Source organism: Lissotriton helveticus, chromosome 7 (assembly GCF_964261635.1).
Source record: "Lissotriton helveticus chromosome 7, aLisHel1.1, whole genome shotgun sequence".
Taxonomy (NCBI): domain Eukaryota; kingdom Metazoa; phylum Chordata; class Amphibia; order Caudata; family Salamandridae; genus Lissotriton; species Lissotriton helveticus.
This window is the reverse complement of record NC_136068.1, coordinates 547,897,508-547,921,291: the sequence shown is the minus strand read 5'-3', so window position 1 is coordinate 547,921,291 and position 23,784 is coordinate 547,897,508. Positions and strand designations below refer to the sequence as shown.

Below are 23,784 nucleotides of genomic sequence, written 5' to 3'. Positions count from 1 at the left end.
CATTCACCCCCAGTCACAGATCTGGGTTTAATCCATCGTTATTTTGCTCACCAAGACACCCCAGTTCAGACATGGCCATATGCAAATCAGTCTTTACCCTGTGCCTCATGGGAAATGTCCAGCCCGAACTGCCAAGCCATGTCTTCTCTGGACCGGAATCAAGCATCCTAGGACCGGTTTCTGGCTATCAGCCGTCATCAGCTAGGATAGCTTGACTCCAGTGGCGTAGAGAGCACGGGACCCACGTCTGGGCATACCCTTCCCACATAGGGCGAACAGCAAAACACACAAGAGGATGGACGGAATGTAGCACATTGGCAAAACATTCACCCCCAGTCACAGATCTGGGTTTAATCCATCGTTATTTTGCTCACCACGCCACCCCAGTTCAGACGTGGCTGTATGCAAATCAGTCTTGACCCTGTGCCTCATGGGAACAATCCAGCACCAACTGCCAAGCCATGTCTTCCCTGGACCGGAATCAAGCATCCAAGGAGCGGCCAGGATAGGTTTACTCCAGTGGCGTAGCGAGCATGAGACCCACGTCTGGCCATAACCTTCCCACATAGGGCGAACAGCAAAACGCACAAGATGATGGAGGGAATGTTGCACATTGGCAAAACATTCACCCCCAGTCACAGATCTGGGTTTAATCCATCGTTATTTTGCTCACCACGCCACCCCAGTTCAGACATGGCCATATGCAAATCAGTCTTTACCCTGTGCCTCATGGGAAATGTCCAGCCCGAACTGCCAAGCCATGTCTTCCCTGGACCGGAATCAAGCATCCTAGGACCGGTTTCTGGCTATCAGCCGTCTTCAGCCAGGATAGCTTGACTCCAGTGGCTTAGTGAGCACGGGACCCACGTCTGGGCATAGCCTCCCAACATAGGGCGAACAGTAAAACACACAAAGTGATCGACGGAATGTTGCACATTGGCAAAACATTCACCCCCAGTCACAGATCTGGGTTTAAGCCATCATTATTTTGCTCACCACGCAACCCCAGTTCAGACATGGCCATATTCAAATCAGTCTTGACCCTGTGCCAGAACGTGTCCAGCATGACACTACATTCCTCCCAAACTCTATTAAAATTCAAACCAACTCCAAACTGTGAAAATGAACTATACTCAGAAGACATAATTTAGTCTCTCAGTCTTGAGAGGCAGTACCCGGGACACTAGTCGACAAGCGCAGCTGGGAGTACCCAGGCATCTCGGCACATGTCCATAATTTAACCAGCTTCTACTGGGCACGAAGGATGCATTGAAGAAGTCAAAATTCCGTGGCAGCATGTCCACTTACACACTTTTGGGTGGGTCTGTATGCTCTGGGGGTGATGCTGTTGGTGTCTGACAACTCAAACATGGTGCATCAGGAGCGTCAGTGGAGTCTCGCTACAGAGTCTTCTCCTGGAGGCACCCAGGTACTAAGATGGCACAACTTGCCAGGGGCACCTCAGCCTCTTTGAACTTTGCAGGTGCAAGGCTTCACCTTGTGACAAGTTGCTCCTTGGTTGGGTTGGGCAATGCACATGGAAGTGATGTTGTGGTTGACATTAGACCTGGACGACAGGTGGTAATGATTTGCCTCGAGAAAGGATGACTGGAGGTACTTCGCAACCACGCATCTTTACTGGTGCTGCTCTTCTCCCGTTGCATCTTCAACTGGGAGTAGGGATGCCATCTGACTTAGACAGTCAACACTCAGGATCTGAAAGTCGCACAGGGAAGCGTTGGGGAGAGACACAATTCGAGCTTGCCACAGCTTACATTTGGTTCTCCCATTGAGCTGTCTCCCGGGACGTCGCCCTGGTGGCTGTCTTGTGTCTGCGGGTAAAATCTTGTCTTGCAGTATGAGTCCTCATTCTTCTCCCTTCGCTGGTCTCTCCCAGGGCACCTGTGTTATTCTAGTTCTTCAGGGTGACAGGTGGTGGCAACTTGTCACTTAGGGACGTGCAACTCTCTTCCTGACAGTAATGGGCCAATGTCCGACGCAGTCCTACAGCAGTGTTGGGGCACTTTCTTTTTGTCTCTGGCCTACTGCGGGGCAGTGCTAATGCAGGTGGAGATGTAGAGGCTCTCTCTTCTGCATTAGGGCCATGCTACGCCTGTCAACACGTCTTGGCTCTGTGGAACTCTGGCAGTGCGTCATGACTCATGTATGCACATGCAGAGACTCCTCAGGGGTTCACCCGCTGGCTCCCTGTATGCTTACACAGCTTGCCTTGCGGAGGTGGCAGACAGCTGCTAGGGGGGCTTGTAATGCTTTCTTCCACGTATTAATGCTGCCTAGGGCCAGGGATTCTATAGGCTTTGATGTGCCTTTCTCTTGCAGGGCATCAAGGTGTAACCAGTGCTCTCGTTCTACTGCCACTGTCAGCAGGTGGCCACTAGTTGTATGTATTCCTCCAGTCGGAAATCTCTTCATGTGGGAGTTAGGTGATTGGCATGAACATTTACTTATTTTCTTTGTGCATGTAAGCTGGACTGCTGTTATGCTGCTCGAGGCAAACAGTCTCTTCATGGGGCGCAGGGTACAGTCAACGCCTGTCTTGGCTGTCATTCACAGCCTCTGTCTCTGTTTACCGAGATGGGTGGAGAGCTGTAGATACCCCTGTTCGTTGCTGGTGAGTTAATGGGGATTAGTGAATTACCAGAGGCATGGTCGTGGGGCACTGCTTGGTCTCCTGCCAGGACCAGCGTGCAGTACAACATAATGGCCACTAGGTAGCACCATTACACAAGGCCATAGCATAGCAGTCTTTCTTGAAATGTCAGGCTACAGTGGACCTGTATTTGGGTGATGAATGGCTCCTGCTGGGGTAGGCAAAGCTGGTTACTGGGCTATGCCTTCAGTATAGGGCTTTCACGCTTTACCCTTGTCTTCCCTTTCATTACCGCCAGTGATACGCCAACAGTCTCCAGTGTATGCACCAAAGCAGCACCGGAGGCTGTGTTAGCTGGTGTCCTCAGAGAGGGGTGGGAGCCGTGAGCTGCTTATAGTGCCTTCCCTTATCTCCAAAGGCAGCTTCCTCTGTTAAGGGAGTTCTGCCCTGGCTCCCGCTGCAGGCAGGTCCACCACAGCAGTCTTGGACTGAAAGTATGGTGCACCACTTTCCTTCAGTCGCTGGCCAGGGTGCAGTGTGGCAAACCACCGCTAGGGGCTCTGCAGATGCTTTAGGAGGAGGCCATGGCTCTCTTCGGTGAAACCGCAGGCCACCTTGAAAAGATGATGTTGAATCCAATTATGATTATATTATTGTAGATAAGATACATCCAATATAATGACCGGCCAGAGGGACAGCAAACAGTAACTGACCCTCAACCATTCCACATGCCAATATCTGTTTGTGCACCCGACTGAATGATAAAGTGTTTTTCACCTTTCTGCTTGCTATTTTTCTCTCAATCGCTAAGGATTATTAACTCTCAAGTCAAGCGTGAAAGGAAGTACATTCTGTTTGTGCAGCTCAAGTCAAGCGTGAAAGGATCTGTTTCTATTATCGAAACTAAACTATAAAGGCATTTTTGTTTAGCAGCGTTTAAGTCATCGCGCTTACCTTAAAAAATAAACACTGCGCATGCATTCCTTTCCTACGTCAAGCGTGAAAGCCATCATGTTTTTGTTCAAATGTAAACACAGACTGTAGTTCTGATCCTTGCAGCGTTATTAGGTCAGAGCTTTGTCTTTCTTGTTTCCTGGCAACTACAAGCATGCATTTCTATGGACTTTTCCCTGACAACTAATTTATGCACTTCAAGCCTCGTTTTAGCGTTTCGAGGTCAAGACCTTTTTTTTCAACTCACTAAACACGGAACTAGGCAGTTTTCTTTCGGAGTTTCAATCATCCTGAAGTTTTTGGCACGTTTTTGGCAATTCTGCCTCCTTTCTGGGAATCTATATGCATTTCAGTGATGCATATACAATATTTGAACAGACTTATTATTTGATTACATCCTTTTGAGACTGTTTACTTCATTTTTCTTTGCAATTTTAGACAATATATTTAAAACGTATTTATGATAGTATTTTGCATTAACCATTTTCTTTCAACAGGGACGTTGCATTTTCTCAACATTCATTTTATCTTTAGTTTATGTTAATTATTTCCCATAATGCAACAATCTATTTTACCACCTCCTCCATTTCTCTCCACACCTGGAAATCCTCCTCTTGAGTGGGAATTATGGGTTGAGGGTTTTGAGGGTTATCTTGAAGCCATTGAAGCAGATGTATTTACTCAAAAGAAGAAATTTGCATTACTACGCCATTCTTTGGGTACTGAAGGAAGGAAGGTTTTAAAGCATCTTCCTCCTTCTGTCATCATGGGTGAGGGAGACGCTATTGATGAATACGCTTCGGCTTTAAAAGTATTAGATCTCAGATTTAAAAAGAAGCATAAAATCATTATGGAGAGACATAAATTTTATATGAGAACACAGTTACCTGGCAAATCTATTGAAACGTTTGTAAGTGATTTAAGGGTTTTAGCTGCCACATGCGACTACAAAACTTTTCATGATGAGATGTTAAGAGATCAAATTGTTGAAACGATTAACAGCAAAAAGATACAAGAAAAGTTGCTAATTACTCAAGATCTCACTTTAGATAAAGCTCTAGAAATAGCTAAAAATATTGAGTCAGCTGCTGAATATATGGATCAAATGACTTTAGACTCTAAGACACCTACTCTAGCTATAAACAAGCCTGTAGTTAAAAAAGAAGTTAAGTATGATAAACAAAAGAAAGTTTTTGAATGTTACAGATGTGGAAGCAGGAATCATTTGGGCAATGCTCCTTTTTGTCCTGCCATAGACAAGTGTTGTGCAAAGTGCAAGAAGAAGGGTCATTTTTCGAAGCTTTGTAAATCCAAACCAATGTATACTTCTTCCAAGTCAAATTTGAAACCTTCTTCTAAGAAAATTCTAGCCATTGAGACCAAACCTGAGTCAAATTCAACTTCTGACAGTGATGATTGAAATGAGATTATGATGTTGTCTAATATTTGTGTTACTGAGTCTCAGAACATTCCATCTACGTCCATTTGTGTTGAAAGTGCTCCACACATATTAAGATTACAATTGTCAAACATTAAGCGTCCTCACTGTCAAGTGAAAATTCATGGTAAAGAAAGTGGTATGATGGCCGGTTCAGGTTCCTTTTTCACATTAATTGGTTCTGAACAGTGGTTGAAATTAACATCATCCGGTGTTTCTTTAAGAAAGTCATTCATCAAACCTGTGGCTTATGGTGGTAAACCAGTTGATGTTTTAGGTGAATTCGACTGTATCTTAACCTTTAAAAGCGTTCTGTTCCAGCTACAGTGTATGTTGCAGATGATAAGTATTCACTGCTGGGTTGGTTAGAACAGAAAAATGTAGGTATAAATCTTGATCCAAATAGTGAAGAACAAGTTCTTCTCAGAGATCAAGTTATACCTGTTTGCACTATAAATTCTTACGATTGGATATCGGCTTTTCCTACTGTATTTTCTGACACACTGGTAAGATCAAAGGTTTTTCACATCAAATTATCCTTAAACATGATGCCCAACCAGTGGTACACAAATCCAGAAGGGATCCTTTAGCCATGAGAAATGAATTAGCCTTAGAGCTAGATTCCCTGTGCAAGCAGAAAATAATTGAACCTATAGAAAGCTCAGAATGGCTTTCTCCAGTTGTTTTGGCCAGAAAACCGAAATGAACTCTGAGAATGTGCATTGATTTGAGGGATCTTAACAATAGAATTTGGGTTGATAGACATCCCCTTCCGAACATCACGGAAATATTATGTTCTCTCGAGGATGCAAAGGTTTTTACCACATTGGATATGTCATCAGCGTATCACCAAATTCCTCTTAAAAAAGACATTTGTCACCTTACCGCCTTTGTAACTCCTTCTGGTGCTTATCACTTTAAGAGAATGCCCTTTGGGTTAGCCTCGGCATCAGCGGTGTTTTAGAGGGTTATGGAGTCTTTGTTTGCCAATGTACCGAATATTAAATGTTTTCAGGATGATATGCTAATTTATGGTAAAGACATGGAATCGCATGATAAAACCTTAGCCACTGTTCTATCCATTTTAGCAGATCGTGCTGCAACTTAAAGGCTGAGCAGTGCAAATTTGCAGTTCAAGAAGTCAATTATTTAGGTTACAAATTATCAGAAAAAGGGATAGAACCCAAGGAGGATCTGGTTCTGCCATAAAGTGTTTTCCCAGTCCTCAGAACAAAGATCAACTTCGTTCATTTTTTGGTATGTTAGAGTTTTATGCCAGATTTATATGTAACTGTAGCAGTAAAACACATGGTTTAAGGTCACTCATGAAACAAAATCAACAATTTGTGTGGTCAAACGATCTTGAGAGTGAATTCCAATCTATAAAACTAGAGTTAAGTAATGCTATTCCTTTACAGCATTTTAACACACAAGACCATTCTATTGTTGTCACTGATGCTAGCCAATATGGTCTAGGTGCGGTATTGCTCCAAAAAAGGGATGGTAAAGAAGAGGTTGTAGCTTTCGCCTTACGCACTTTGAGGCGTGCTGCATCAACTTATTCAGTTGTAGAGCGAGAAGCTTTAGCTTGCTGGTGGGGTGTTAATCACTTCAGTATTTATGGGGTTCTGAATTCACGAATGGACCACAAACCTCTTGTCAATCTGTTTTCGACCAAAGGTGCTGGGAATGCAACCTCACGCATAGCTCAGTGGCATTATAGACTGATGGAATTTCATTTTCACTTAGAATATATTCCTGGAGCGAAGAATATTTTTGCTGATTGTCTGTCTAGACTCCCTTTAGCCACAGAACATTATAATGAATTAGAAGAGTAAGAATTTTGTATTTTGACCTCCTTAGCGGATTCGGATTTTGCATGCGTCTCAGAGGATGAGTGGAAATTGCCAGTTGATCAGGATGTTGAGTTTAAAGAGATTATTTCAATGCTGAGTAAGGCTGGGCATCCCAATGTGATGAAACTGATGCTTTCAAACATGTTTTTCCTGAGTTAAATTGTGAGCGTGGTGTACTCAGGAGACTAGATTTATTAGTTGTTCCATTTTCTCTTCAGAGTAGGATTTTGGAGAATGCTCACGTAGGTCATATTGGTATGAGAGCAATGAAAGGAGACTTAGGGCCAGATGTAGGTAGCCCAATACCGGTCGGTAACGGCCGAAAATCAGTAATTTCGGCCGTTACCGACCGGTATGTAGAAAATGAGATGTAGGAGTCAAAATGTTACCGATTCTGAAAATATGAGTCGGTATTTTCTCGAATCGGAATATACCGAATCCTCAGTTACCAAATTCTTATTTACCGAATCTGTAAATAAGAAATGGTAAAAAATGCCAATGGAGATGAAGGAAACCCAAAAAATACCAAATTCAATGAAATTCGGTATTTAAGAGTCGGTATTTACCATGGATTGAAAGCAGGTGGTAACCAGGTGCAGGCTATAAAATAAGGCCCCAAAATGGAACGGTGTAACCAGAATGGCGGCTTTCTACATCATAGCAAGGCGGCAACGGCTACAGGCAACAGGAGAGAGGGAATGTATAAGGGAGGAGCAAGTGTACAGGCAGAGGATAACACTTTCCAACTGACTGAGCCAGAGATACTGCAAAGGTACAGGCTACACCCCCAAACCATCCTGGACCTGATCAGGGACCTGCACCCACTCCTGGAGCACCAAACACCAAGGGCGCACGCCATCCCACCCCATGTGCAGGTGCTGAGTAGCCTAAACCTGCTTGCCTCTGGGAGTTAGCAAAGTGTGATTGCTGCAGTAGGTGGTGTGTCCCAGAGCTGCCTGTCCCATTTCTTTAGGAAGTTCCTTGAGGCCATGATGCAGAGTATGCATCATTATATTTGTTTCCCTGACATACCTGCGGAACTTGCAAAGACCAAGACAGATTTATATCAACTGGCACACTTCCCACACGTGATAGGCTGCATAGATGGCACCCACATCCCACTCTGCCCACCTGCAGCCACAGAACACATATACAGGAACCGGAAGTCAACGCACTTTATCAATGTGCAGGTGATATGCAACGCTGGCAACATCATTACAGACATTGTGGCCAAATTCCCTGGGAGTACCCATGACTCGTACATATTCCAGAACAGTGGGATATACACACGCCTAGTCGCTGGAGATTTTGGGGACGGATATCTGCTAGGTAAGTGACTTTGACTCACTGTGACAGTCATAGCAGATGAATGTATCATGAATATGTAACTAATGGCATTCTCTTTTCCACCTAGGCGATAGCGCATATGCCCTGCGGTCCTTTGTGCTCACCCCCTACCTCAATACATCTACCAGGAGTGAGAGGCGTTAAAACGTGGCTCACAGATCTTCTCGCAACGTTGTGGAACACACATTTGGACTCCTCAAGAGCAGGTCCTGCTGCCATGTTGCACAATCTTGCCACCAAGGAAGGCACAGAGGTGGAGATTACACATCATGAGGACATTGATGATGACCCAGAACAGGCAGACCCTATGCAACAGGAGCAGCACCAGCAACAGATGGGAGACTGAGACGGGCAGATATCACACGCCAATATTTCTAAGTAAGTAATGAGATACAGACAGGCTTAGTATATGAAGTACGTAGTTTAATTGTCACTACGGCATTCAAATTATACCACACCATGGTATTACAATGTTTATTATCATGACTGGGTGGTCACAGTTAACCTCACCGTGACCTGTCCTATGGGTTGAGGGCATTTTCAATGTTTGCGTCCACGCAGTACAGTCAGGATGCACGAGGCTGGTTATCAAGGCTTTCGGTGGTGCCTGGCTCAGCATATTGGCGCCTGCTACTCCTCTGCATTTCAGGGATAGGAGTGCTCGAGCCACTCCTGCTGGTGGATTCATCCGTTTCCCCCACACCTGTGTCTCCAGCAGTGGCTGCCTGTTGCGTGAGAATCAGCTCCATGGCAGAGGTGACTCTACCCATCCCCCTTGACAAATCGGTGCAACGGTGCACAATTGCATCCTGCATAGCAACAGAACGGCGGCACAGCAGGGAGGTTGAAGTGGCAAAGCGGTTCAATGCTTTTGTCTGTTGCCGCTTACACAGATGATCTCTGCACCTCTCTGAGTGGTCCCTATCTAATTTGTCGCATAGAGCACTCATGCACTGGCTCATCTCTGTCATCCCCTTTGCCATCGACTGCATGCTCACTGTCATGTTGCCTATGCCCTGGTCGATGTTTGCCATCTTGCAATTCATACTGCGCACCTGCCTGTGAACTGCCAACATTGCCTTTGCCTGCAGGTGCTGTACCTTCACCATGGTGGCCTCAAGACTGCAGAAGACCCCCTGACCATCCTGGCCTTCACCTCTCTCCCGTGCACTTCGGCCTCGGACACTGGACCTCACAGCTCTTGAAGTAGTCTGCTGCCCAGCGGTGTCTGACACAGGTGGATTGGTTGGCATGCCACCCTCCTCATCTTCCTCCTCTGATGTTTCAAGAATCTGGAGAGGGGGCACATCAAGCCTCCTTGCCCTTCCCTGCACAGGTAACTGTGATGTTGGTGTGGGGGAAAGTGCTGCTGGTTCTGACTCTTGAGTCACAAACAACAGAGGTGACGAGGCTGTGGTGTCGTGGGTCGCTCAGGTGTAGTGTCTGCCTGCGCTGTAGTTTTCCCTTGCTGAACAGCGCTGTGACCTGCTCTTTCTCTTGTCTTCTCCCTCCTCTCTGTTGTCGGTGCCCTCTTCTCCCTCTCCTGTGCTGTCTTGCACGATGACTCTCCTGTGGACAGATATGGACATTGGGTCAGTGGTGTAGTTCACCTGTGTGTCATGATTAAATCACATTTCTATCACACATTTGCCTGTTCTTCATCAGCTTCTGGAAGTAGTGTGTGGCATGCCTTGCTGAATTCTATGGTGACTGCTTTGATGTATCTACCTAAGACTAGGTCTCCCATGACGCATTGCTGGACATAAGTAAAACCTGTTCTGGAGTGTGATGCAGGCACACCCAGTGGGGAAGAGAGACAGGGAAATGGGAGGGGATTGATGTCCATGTTTCTTACCTTGTTTCCTTGCAGCTCTGGCAGAACTGTCAGCGTCCCCAATGCCATGGATACTTTCCGGCTCCAGAGTGGATTCAACCAGCTCCTCAAGGTCTGTCAGTCGTGGTGCTCTGTTTTATCCTCCACCTGTGGCTGCAGCTTCTTTTCTGTGTGCAGCAATTTTTTTCTTAGTGATGATACGCAGATCGTACCATCTTTTTTTGAGGTCATCTATGTCCCTGTGGGTGACCCCAATGGCATTGACCTTGGCTTGGATATCAAGCCAGGTAGTACGTTTCACAGACTCTGCAACATGCAGAGACTGTTTTCCAAAAATGTGGGTGTGGTGTTTAACCACCTTCTCAACTAGCACCTGCAGTTCTGCTGGGCTGAATTTGATTTTACTCCTGCGCTCTGCAGCATCCTTCTGGCCATCCTGGGTCTCCATTCTGCTGCTCATGTATGCTCAAGGAATACAGCTCCTCTGTCTTTCCTCCTGCTCTCCAAACTGTTCAGTTGCTCTGCACCGGCATGGGTGTGGCCACTCCCAGGTACTGGGGAGGGGTGCTTGAATTGGATTGGTTTGTTCCTCTGCACCTTTGTTGTGGAGTGTGGTGGGTGTTCCTGTTTGGTTTACAGGCTCACATGTTTTTTTTTTATTCCTGATTCGGTATTTACCGATTCGGTATTTACCGATTCGGTAAATCACATTCATTCCTATGGGCCAGAAGGACCATAGGAATGAATGGGTATTAACGAATCGGTAAATTTTACCAATTTTTTACCTACATCCCGTTTTCCAATTCTGAAATACCGATTCGGTATGAGTCGGTATTTAAGAGTCGGAAAAAAGAATTTACCTACATCTGGCCCATAGAGAGATATTTTGGTGGCCTGGTTTGGACCGTTCTATAGAGCATTTTGTAAGGGATTGCATCTCGTGCGCCACCAGTGACAAAACTCAGTTGACTTTTCCCAGTCCAGTTGAAGCCATTCCTGTTCCAGACAAACCTTGGATCAAATTTGCGTTGGATGTCATAGGTCCCATTTATGTGTTGGACGAACCCAACACATCTTTCCCCTTTACATTTGAAACAAAATATTACAAAACAAATATCATCACAAACCAGAATATAAACAGAAAACTATATAAAGATTATACATAATCTTTGTATTTAACAGGAGGTTTTCGTACCCTCACAGAAACTCTGATAACAGGTTTATCCTGTGTAGAACCAGATCCATGATGTACAGGAACCGGTACATTTTGATGTTCCGTGCCAGAGTTAACATGCAAATTCTGTTTCCACAATCTTTCCATGTTCCACCATTTTCCATCCTTTAACATCACCGATCTGCCCCTAACAGAAACAATTTGTTTGGGACAAGAAAACTTGGAATGACCCGAGGCAATGTAACCAGTAAACTTAACTCTGACCCAATCTCCTTCTTTGAAACAAACTTGTTTCCTTCCTTTACTCAATTCCTTAGTAATGTATTTGCCCTGAGCATCAAACAATTGTATATTATCCTTAATAAATCCTTTATAGCGTTCTACAAGGCCATTACTACGAGGGTGATATAGCGAAGTAGTGATGTGTTTAACACCCCAATGAGAAAAAAATTGTCTCATTGTACCCCATTATCTGTTACTAGTTCAATTGGAGCACCTTCCTTTAAAAATAACGATTGAAAGAAACAATCTCAACAGTAGTTGCAGCCCTGACAAATTTTACTTCTGGCCACTTTGACCCGTAGTCTATTAAGACTTAACTATATCTAGACCTCTCATCCAACACATACATAGAACCTATGACATCCAACGCTAATTTGATCCAAGGTTTGTCTGGAACAGGAATGGCTTTAACTGGACTGGGAAAAGTCACCTGAGTTTTGTCACTGGTGGCGCACGAGATGCAATCCCTTACAAGATGCTCTACAGAATGGTCCAAACCAGGCCACCAAAATACCTCCCTAACAGCCTGATTCATGTACATGCCGTTTTGCGTGTCCCTAATAGCGAATCATAGCGATTCGCTATTGAGGACACGCAAAACGGCATTCATGTAGGAATTGCTACTTAAATAGCGATTCCTACATGTTCTTTATTTGCGAGTAGCAATTTGCTACTCGCAAATACTCCCCATTCATTCCTATGGGCCAAGAGGCCCATAGGAATGAATGGGGGTTTGCGAGTAGCAAATTGCTACTCGCAACTAAGATAGCGATTTTAAGGGTGCCAGGGGTGTCCAATGGACGCCCTGTAGCACCCCTAAAATGCACTTTTGGACAGGTGTTGCGCACACACATGTCCAAAGGACATGTGTGTGTTCTACATGCAACTTTGAAAAATGCTTTTAAAAGCATTTTTCTGAGTTTTTGCTATTTACCGACAGGTCTGACCTGTCGGTAAATAGCGGCCCCAAAAGTCCTAAATCGCTATTTTGTTTTGTGTCATGAATAGCATTTGAGGAATCTCTATTAGAGATTCCTTAAATGCCATTCCACGCAAATATGCGAATTCTTACATAGCGATTTTTGCATTTGGTATCATGAATACCAAATGCAAAAATCGCACTCGCAAAGGGCCAGATTCTCAGAATCTGGCCCTTTGCGAGTGCAATTTACCTACATGAATCAGGCTGTTTGTCTCCTTTTCATTGCTCTCATACCAATATGACCTTCGTGAGCAATCTCCAAAATCCTACTCTGAAGAGAAAATGGAACAACTAATAAATCTAGTCTCCTGATTATAGCACGCTCACAATTTAACTCAGGAAAAACATGTTTGAAAACATCAGTTTCCTCACATTTGGATGCCCAACCTTTACTCAGCATTGAAATAATCTCTTCAAACACAACATCCTGATCAACCGCCAATTTCCACTCATCCTCTGAGACACATGCAAAATCTGAATCCGCTATGGAGGCCACAATACAACATTCTTCCTCTTCTAATTCATTATAATGTTCTGTGGCTAAAGGGAGTCTAGACAGACAATCAGCAAAATATTCTTCACTCCAGGAATATATTCTAAACGAAAATGAAATTCCATCAGTCTATAATGCCACTTAGCTATGCGGAAACATTCCCAGCACCTTTGCTAATCCATTGTACTTTGCACACGTGGGTTCGAATCCTATCCTCGTCGCCAATGAAAAGATGATGTTGAATCCAATTATGATTATATCCTTTATTGTAGATAAGATACATCCAATATAATGACCGGCCAAATGGACAGCAAACAGTAACTGACCCTCAACCCTTCCACATGCCACCATTCCAGGATGGAATGTTAGTCATGGTGGCATGTGCTACATTTATAAATACACAAACATCAATTAAAGAAACATAAGACCCAAGACCCAACACACCTCTACTTAGAGGTGCTGATGCGGGAGAAGGCACGCAGTGCTGCGAGGTCCTTATCGTAACCCTGGTCATGGTCTAATGGAATCCCTCTGGTAAGGTGTCCAACAACAGCTCCTGGCAAGACAGGGGGCCTACATAAATATCTGGGATAAAGTAAGGAAATTCAAACAAGGAACTCTAAATGAGTATCTATGGACGGAGCTAGAGCAACACCCTTCCTCACCAGCAGCCAAGTATCTTAAAAGTTTCAAAATGGGGGTGGTGATGGACAGAATATCTGAGTTAATCAGAACACTCCTACCCAGTCAACAGAACAGGGCTTGATCCATCACCGTTTTTTAGCTCACTACACCATCCCAGTTCAGAACCTGGCTATATGCAAATTAGTCTGTCCCTGGCCCAGTGCATCATGGGAACAGGGCAGACCAAACTACCAAGCCAATTCTTCACTGGAAAGGAAACAAGCTTCCGGGGACCGGTTTCTGGCATTACAGCCGTCTTCGGCCCGGCTTGCTTGAATCCTGATGGTGCAATGAGCAAGGGACTCATGTCTGAGCATACCCTTCCACACTCATGGTGGCCAAAATAATTTAAAAAAAGGGGTGGTGATGGACAGAGTATCTGAGTTAATCAGAACACTCCTACCCAGTCAACAGATCAGGGCTTGATCCATCACCGTTTTTTAGCTCACTGCACCATCCCAGTTCAGAACCTGGCTATATGCAAATTAGTCTGTCCCTGGCCCAGTGCATCATGGGAACAGGGCAGACCAAACTACCAAGCCAATTCTTCACTGGAAAGGAAACAAGCTTCCGGGGACCGGTTTCTGGCATTACAGCCGTCTTCGGCCCGGCTTGCTTGAATCCTGATGGTGCAATGAGCAAGGGACTCATGTCTGAGCATACCCTTCCACACTCATGGTGGCCAAAATAATTTCAAAAAGGGGGTGGTGATGGACAGAGTATCTGAGTTAATCAGAACACTCCTACCCAGTCAACAGATCAGGGCTTGATCCATCACCGTTTTTTAGCTCACTGCACCATCCCAGTTCAGAACCTGGCTATATGCAAATTAGTCTGTCCCTGGCCCAGTGCATCATGGGAACAGGGCAGACCAAACTACCAAGCCAATTCTTCACTGGAAAGGAAACAAGCTTCCGGGAACCGGTTTCTGGCATTACAGCCGTCTTCGGACCGGCTTGCTTGAATCCTGATGGTGCAATGAGCAAGGGACTCATGTCTGAGCATACCCTTCCACACTCATGGTGGCCAAAATAATTTCAAAAAGGGGGTGGTGATGGACAGAGTATCTGAGTTAATCAGAACACTCCTACCCAGTCAACAGATCAGGGCTTGATCCATCACCGTTTTTTAGCTCACTGCACCATCCCAGTTCAGAACCTGGCTATATGCAAATTAGTCTGTCCCTGGCCCAGTGCATCATGGGAACAGGGCAGACCAAACTACCAAGCCAATTCTTCACTGGAAAGGAAACAAGCTTCCGGGGACCGGTTTCTGGCATTACAGCCGTCTTCGGCCCGGCTTGCTTGAATCCTGATGGCGCAATGAGCAAGGGACTCATGTCTGAGCATACCCTTCCACACTCATGGTGGCCAAAATAATTTCAAAAAGGGGGTGGTGATGGACAGAGTATCTGAGTTAATCAGAACACTCCTACCCAGTCAACAGATCAGGGCTTGATCCATCACCGTTTTTTAGCTCACTGCACCATCCCAGTTCAGAACCTGGCTATATGCAAATTAGTCTGTCCCTGGCCCAGTGCATCATGGGAACAGGGCAGACCAAACTACCAAGCCAATTCTTCACTGGAAAGGAAACAAGCTTCCGGGGACCGGTTTCTGGCATTACAGCCGTCTTCGGCCCGGCTTGCTTGAATCCTGATGGTGCAATGAGCAAGGGACTCATGTCTGAGCATACCCTTCCACACTCATGGTGGCCAAAATAATTTCAAAAAGGGGGTGGTGATGGACAGAGTATCTGAGTTAATCAGAACACTCCTACCCAGTCAACAGATCAGGGCTTGATCCATCACCGTTTTTTAGCTCACTGCACCATCCCAGTTCAGAACCTGGCTATATGCAAATTAGTCTGTCCCTGGCCCAGTGCATCATGGGAACAGGGCAGACCAAACTACCAAGCCAATTCTTCACTGGAAAGGAATTCAGAGACTCTGTCCATCACCACCCCTTGTTGTAAATAATTTTGTCCACCCTAAGCGTGGAAGGGTATACTCAGATGTGAGTCCCTTGCTCATTGCACCATCAGGATTCAAGCAAGCCGGGCCGAAGACGCCTGAAATGGCAGAAACCGGTCCCCGGAAGCTTGTTTCCTTCCCAGTGTAAGAATTGGCTTTTGTAGTCTGGTCTGCCCTGTTCCCATGATGCACTGGGCCAGGGACAGACTAATTTGCATACAGCCAGGTTCTGAAACTGGGATGGTGCAATGAGCTAAAAAACGGTGTTGGATCTAGCCCTGATCTCTTGACTGGGTGAGAGTACTCTGCTTAATTCAGAGACTCTGTCCATCACCACCCCTTGTTGTAAATAATTTTGTCCACCCTAAGCGTGGAAGGGTATACTCAGATGTGAGTCCCTTGCTCATTGCACCATCAGGATTCAAGCAAGCCGGGCCGAAGATGCCTGAAATGGCAGAAACCGGTCCCCGGAAGCTTGTTTCCTTCCCAGTGTAAGAATTGGCTTTTGTAGTCTGGCCTGCCCTGTTCCCATGATGCACTGGGCCAGGGACAGACTAATTTGCATACAGCCAGGTTCTGAAACTGGGATGGTGCAATGAGCTAAAAAACGGTGTTGGATCTAGCCCTGATCTCTTGACTGGGTGAGAGTACTCTGCTTAATTCAGAGACTCTGTCCATCACCACCCCTTGTTGTAAATAATTTTGTCCACCCTAAGCGTGGAAGGGTATACTCAGATGTGAGTCCCTTGCTCAGCTCATTGCACCATCAGGATTCAAGCAAGCCGGGCCGAAGACGCCTGAAATGGCAGAAACCGGTCCCCGGAAGCTTGTTTCCTTCCCAGTGTAAGAATTGGCTTTTGTAGTCTGGTCTGCCCTGTTCCCATGATGCACTGGGCCAGGGACAGACTAATTTGCATACAGCCAGGTTCTGAAACTGGGATGGTGCAATGAGCTAAAAAACGGTGTTGGATCTAGCCCTGATCTCTTGACTGGGTGAGAGTACTCTGCTTAATTCAGAGACTCTGTCCATCACCACCCCTTGTTGTAAATAATAAAGTATCTTAAAAGTAGCCTGGCAAATACGGGCTTAACCCCTTCCATGCTCATGACGGAACGGTTCCGTCATCAGCGTCGGTGCTCCGGTGCTGATGACGGAACATTTCCGTCATGAGTCAATATGATTTATAACCCTTCAGCACTGCAGCGAAATTCGCGCAGCACTGAAGAGGTTAAAGCAGCTTTGGGATACCCCAACAAACCATACAACGCTCAAAAACCTGGTCAAGAAAACAATCAAACATCTTTCGTGGGTTGAAGATAAGGCAGCCCTCTCAAAAAGATCACATGGCTGGATGACCCTGAACTCTTACTCAACACAAGCAGCACAGAGTTACTTTGGTTTGGGTTACGCTAAAACCGCTAAAATTAGGTTTTTAAGGTATAGATTGGGCCTGCTACCCAGCATCCAACACTTCCCACACTGGCTAAAAGACAAAGCAGGCTCCCTTTGACGGTTATGTGGCTTAGTGCCAGAGGATATGCTGCACTTGTTATGTATGTTCCTGTGACAAACTGTTGGATGAACAAAAACATCTGCTGAAACATCACTTTAATCAACGAGGGATACGCTCACGAAGGAAAGCAGTCCTTGCCTGCTTTGCATCTCCGGACCCACAGTTGAACTGCAGTTTTGTGAAATTCATGAAGGCAGTGAAAAAGAAACTTCCAAAACTTGAACCCTAAATGTTTTTAGACAACACTATAAAACAAAACTGTATCTATCTCCAAGGCCAATTTAACAGGATGCATGAAGGCAGTGGAAAAGAAAATGCCATAACTTGAATTCTAAATGTTTTTAGACAATATTATAAAGCAAAACTGTATCTATTCCAAAGACCAATTTAATAGGATGCATCTTTGCGATTTTAAAACGAATTGAGAAATTGTGATAATGATACGCTGCCTTTATCAAGTATGCAGATTTATTTTTATTTTTTGATTTTGTACTGCAATGGTTTTAATTAACTGTGCAAATAAAAATATTCTACTCTATTCTATTCTCTGGTGTTATTTCTTTACGTACAGGCCGTAGCTGCTTTTCCAGGTTGGCAGGCCATGCCTAATTATGCAGGCATTGTAAGATGGTCGCAGGGAGCATTGATTGCTCCTGGGTACCGTGCGGCTGCTCCAAGAGGTGCCAGGGGCTCGCTCTACTCATGGTGAAGGGGGGCCTCAGTCCTTTACCTCGCCGGCACGGCGATGCTGACGGCTCATGTCATGCGGTGCAGGAAGGGTGCAGCCTCAGACCTTGAGCCTCTCACCTGCAGGCAGATGCTGTCTAGCTGACAATGCACAAGTTACAGCTCTTCTCCTCGGGGCACTGTGGGTGCTGTAGAAGCGGCATTCGAAGCAAATCAATGTGTGACTGTCCTCTCACACTTGGGCTGTTGTCTCACCCTCTACTGCATTCTGTGGACTGGTGCCTGGCTGGGGCAACCCAGATCTTTTGAGTGGGGGAGAATGTTTGCATTGTCAGCATTCCGTCCATCATTTGTTTGCTGTAACACTTTTGGCCCTAAGTGGGATGGGTATGCCCAGACGTGGGTCCCTTGCTCACTGTTCCACTGGATTCAAACTAGCCAGGCTGAAGAACGGTGACATACCCTGAAACCGGTCCCGGGGTGCTTGTTTCCTGTCCAGGGAGGACCTGGCTTGGCAGTTTGTGTGGACTATTCTTATGGGGCACAGGGTCAAGACTGATTTGCATATGGCTGGGTCCAAACAGGGGTGGCGTAATGGGCAAAAGAACAATGGATTTAACCCAGATCTTTTGACTGGGGAGAATGTTTGCATTGTCAGCACCCCGTCCATCATTTGTTTGCTGTAACACTGGCTGGGACATGGATGCTTCATCGATGCTGCCATCTGTCACCTTCGGATCGCTTTACCTGGTGCAGCCTGGTAGGTGGGGGTCAGACCCACTCATTGCCAATGGAGTGATGTGGGCCCTAGGTCTACATGCTGCTAATAAGATGACACACACACCTAATGAATGCTTAGTTAACTAGCCAGGAGCACATGCATCCGGGCCCTTTTATTCGGTCACATCAGTCATGATGCCTGTGATGGATGGGTGTGGGATGCGAGTGTGTCCAGCCCAAGAGGGAGTGGCTGGCAAACTAAGTGTCTGCTGAGAAACTAGAACATGTCCAGCACTAAACTGCAGAGCTCTTTTTCATGAATCCAGTTGTTGGAATGGTGGACTGTTGAAAGCAATGATGTTCATCTAGCACACAGTTCACCAGCAGTGATCATTCCTCTGGGATTTGCTGAAGGCTTACAAACACAACATGTTATTTTGATTGGTCTTGTAGGTAGCACTAGTTCATTTGGCAGTCTGCAGTCATACTGCTACACTCAGGGGCAGCTCTGGAAACAGAGGTTCATGAATTTGCAAAAAAACTATATCCTGGACGTTCATCTTGGCTCTGTTGAGGATGAGGTTGATAGATTCCCAGGTGGGCAGAGTGTGACTATAGGAAGTTTTCAGTTTGCATACAGGCTCAACTGAAGACACCTGTCATCAGGACAGAGTATGCGAAGAATCGCTTAGACTTGCTCCAAGAATCCTTTTGTTTTCCACCTAGCTTTTGGTCTACATAATGAAGAGAAGGCCACCATGGACATTTATTATGTCATGTGGCCATAATGGGATTGTCTACCATGAAGACAGCAGCTCTTCTCTTGGATTTAAAGCCTTTGCCCATTTAGTGGATAACGTGTAGGCCACTAGGTACCAGAATGATAATGACTTGATTAGCATGGCCTGTGGATAACCTGTAGGTTTTGATATAATTATAACAGGGTTTGTTGATAAGTGATACATTCTCGAGCAGTCAGATGTCTGCTGTAGTCAGAAACCAGAGATAAGGGATTAGGACAAATTAATTGAAATGTATTAGAGTTTGTTATATCCACTGTTCTGAACATGGGCCTTAGGGATGGCCTATTAAAAAAACAATGAATTAGTTTGTTTACTTACAAAGTTGGTGCATGAGTTGCTGTGATCAATATCAATTTGACGTTGGATAAAAAACCTGTAAATTCCACCTCGAATTCTTAAATCCGGACAGATATATACTAATGTGACACTCCAAGATACTTTTTAGTTGAAGTGCCTAGTTTGTTTCACTTCATGAAAGTATTTAGCATTTCACTGGCTTTACATTTTCTTAAAATACTTTAAACACCTTAACCTTACCCACCTGTTTGGTTGGTAATGCTCCCTTCTGAACATGGGACACATTCAAAACAACATCTAGGCTTCCCTTCTATTGCTGATTTTCTATAACCGGGAAGACACGGTTCACTGCAAAGAGAGACGGGTACCTGAAGGATAAGGAAATGAAAAAAGTGATGTAAGAAGAATATTGAAAATGTCTGAAATGGAGGCATCTCTAAAGTGCCAACCACAAACAACTTTCAGCAGTAGATATATTAGGGTAAACTGTTGGGCCTGGAGTTTTTTTTAAATCCATTTTCTTACTAGGATTCAGGGGAGTCGAGGCTTACAAATCAGCACACTTTATTTCTCATTCTTGTGTAAGATATATTATAAAAGCTCACTACTCCCTTTTATGATGCAATCTTATACGCCGTGTTGCTCGAAGGTCTTCCGTCGTAGAGTGAAGACTTGTATGTACAAAACTATTGACTGTATGTCATTAGATTCTTCCTTTTCATGACTTTATTCTGATAAAAACATATTCATAAAGGGTCAAACTCATCGCAAAATGAAAACATACAAAATTGTGATATGTTAAAAAAGTAAACACATAAAAGGTCAATACGATGCCAAGCTGTTAAATACAGTCATACAGTGTTCATCGAGTTACCAGCTCTAACAGCAGTTTTCAGAAAGCCCCCACACGAATTATCAACTCATTATCCTCCAATTTAAGAGGGGTCCTATATGCCTCTCTATAATCTACATAGAACCGCCTCTTAAAAAAAGTAAGTAGGGAGTTTTGTATATTACGTATGATACTTAAAAAAACATAAGCAGTGTAATACGGATTGGCCAGAATGCCCAGCGCGTTGAAAGGGAGCAAGATCAAGGTTATCCAGAAAATCCAGGGGAAAGCTTAATAAGTACTTAACATTACATACCCTTAAACGAAACGCTCCCAGCTGCCCATAGGTTTAGGCAGGTAGCCAGCAAGGAGATGGTCATTCTCAATATTTAAAAACAAGGCCACACTCGGTTTACTGGTCTCTTTGGCTAGTCTATCCTCACAATAACACTTGCATAGTGCCTTCTGAAGCTCATTTATACTTACAGTGTCAAGATCATTTGGTTTGTCAAAAACATGTCCATAGCTAATCCTCCGTAAGCTGGTTCGCACCCTTGCTAACCATGGAATATCCATACCTTTCTCATATTTAAGGAACACTGCTATATGTCTCTACTAAGGGCAGCTGCCTTATTTCTCCATATATCGAGCCAAAATAAAGGGTGGGCTCTAATATAATCTTCAATGTAGTGTAATTTTAGTTTACTATGACACGCATATGGGGCCGAAGAGACTGGGGTGCCCAGGAGCTTGTGGCAGACCCAGTTCTCTTGATTCTGGATATTACAGCAATTGGAAATGCCCCAAACCTCTGTTCCGTTGGTTGCTGTGGGTGTGCACTGAGCTTTATAAAATTTTAAAATAGGTAAAATGCCCCATACCTCGGTTGGAGTCATGGAGTAAACTAAGTACAGCCATAATTCACTTAGAGAACTTAGTCCTGCAGTAGACAGGATGGTTTATCCACAGACCATTAGCAGCAAAAAATAATCCCAGATAAGGACAAATCTTTGTGCTTTGTAAACTTTGATTGCCAACAGAGAGGGCATTTATTGTGTGCTTTCTCAGTCCACAGGCCAATATAAAAGATTTAGTAAAATTAGTGCGTAAATCTAAAGAGGCCATAAATCCCAAAATCCTCAAACTAAAAGGCGCAAGGCTTTTGGAGCGCGGCCCATCAAGACCGCATCATCTGCATATAATAGGGATGGGAGGATAGAGCCGTTGATTCTTAAGAAGTCTTTAATAAGGGTTGTTAAAACGCATGTATATTTTTAATATACAGAATTAAAAGTAATGGAGCTAAAACAAACCCTTGCCTTATCCCTTTAAAAACACTGATATCATTAGATACATCCCCATATGTGTTCATTCTAATCCTGGCCTTCATGTCTCCGGGTAAATAGGCTAAATAAATACACTAGTGTCTCCTCCATTCTGCTCTGTAAAAGGATAGACCACAGCAAAGATCGATTAACATAGTCAAAAGCTGAGGTCAAATCCATGAATGCAAAATAAATCAGTGAGGATTGGGCAATAGTATATTTGCCAATTATTAGGTTTAGATTGAGACACTGTTCTATTGTGCCTACATTGTTCCAAAAGTTATGTTGACGGGGATGCAGAATGGAATTCTTTTCAGCCCAGACTTTAATCTTGTTGTACAGGACCCTGCCCAAGATTTTCAGTGTGGTGTTTATTAAAACAATTAAAGAAATGGGCCTGTAACATCTAGGCTGGGGGTGGTCACACTTTTTAAAAATTGGTACAACAATAGCAGAGGTTGACTATGTGCTTGGTAACAGGGAGCAAGCTAGGGTATTAAAAACATTAGGCAAAAGCAGGGCCCAAATATCTGTTTTAATTTAATGAGATCTATTAGCACCCCATCAGGTCTCGGAGCCTTAAAGCACATACTCTTATTTATGGCTACTTCCACTTCGGCCTGAGACATCATTACGCCCTTAGAGATGGGCAGCTTGGATATCTAATTTTCATGAGACGATGAAGCGTACATCGCTGAAAAATGTGCCTACCACGCATCGCTAGTTATAGTGCAACTAATTGGTGTTAACTTCTGACCCATCGTTTGCATATTTTTTATGGCTGCTCAAAAGGGCTTACTATTTTTTTGTCTTGCCGTATTAGCAAGCAAATCCCATCATTGGACCAATACCTCTTCCTTCCTCAGTGAGGTAACCAGCTTATATTTTTAGGTCGAAGCACGACCTGCATTCAATGCGAAGCATTGATTGCGGTCACTTCGACAACTAATGTTGTCCGTATTTGGGAATGTGGACACGACTCAGACGCGCGCTTTTGCAGTCTCAGTTTTGACCGCGGGAGCGCGCGTCTGAGCCGCGCTTGCGCAGACTAACTCGCTTCCCTCGCATGCAACACAGACACAGCCAGCCCCCACCCCTCTGCACGCACGCACACACAGGCGCGCGCACACATACACACGCTGCCGCCGCTGCCACCCCCCTGCACACACACGCCGCCGCCGCCGCCCTCTACCCCCCCCCACACACCGCCCCCCTTACAACTAAGCTTTACTCACCACATCGCCGCCACTCCGTCCTGACTTCTGCAGCCACCGCGGGGCATCAACTCCGTGGGCGCGGGCTTCGCGGAAAACGGAAGTCCCGCCCCACGACAGGCGTGACGCTCCCGAACTTCCATATTCGGGATGCGCACGCTCGCAGCTTGTCTTTAAGCCCTCTGAGAAAATGTGTGTTTTCTAGGCATTTTTTTCGTTTGTTTCTCTGCCCTAAATACACATGCCTGCGCACTTTGTGTAGCTGTCTTCTCCTCCCGTTAAACGTCTGAGGGTGGCGCGACCTGCATGTGGATTTGAGTCCCCTTGTGACTCAGTCCTCGCTACCGCCCACATTACTCTCTCCCCCTGGAGCGTGACCTTGCCTGGGAGGCCTGTTGTGATCAGCAAACACGCGAAGTATGACTTCGAGGAGAGGAGGGCTCTCTGCGCACCCGCCAGCCCAGGGCGCCAACAAAAGGGGTCTGCACCCACAGAAGGTGAGCAGGCTGGCAGCGATGCCACCCCTGCCCCCACAATTGCTCTCGTCGGGGGCTGAAGGCAAGGAGCCGGTTATTCTACCGAAATGCACACTGTGCATGCAATGCCTGCATATGTGTGTGTTGGGGAGGGGAGTTACGAAGTGGCCAGGGTCAGTGGCGTGTGGGCGGCGTATTGGTAAAGGAGGGTTGTTGCCCCTCTGCCAGTGTGGTGTGAGGCAAGAGGGTTCCCCGTGAGAGGTGGGGGCGTTTTACTGCCTCCGGTGTG

The 23,784-nt window shown here is 45.2% G+C and overlaps 1 protein-coding gene across 1 annotated transcript in view; it reads right to left on the bottom strand.

The window, feature by feature from the left end:
- LOC144769164 (extracellular calcium-sensing receptor-like) overlaps window positions 1-23,784 on the bottom strand; it is a 156,963-nt gene that overhangs the window by 25,005 nt on the left and 108,174 nt on the right. Inside the window, exon 4 of the mRNA XM_078653178.1 lies at window positions 19,893-20,016. Coding sequence (XP_078509304.1) covers window positions 19,893-20,016 — 124 coding nt within the window. The remainder of the gene's footprint in view (window positions 1-19,892; window positions 20,017-23,784) is intronic.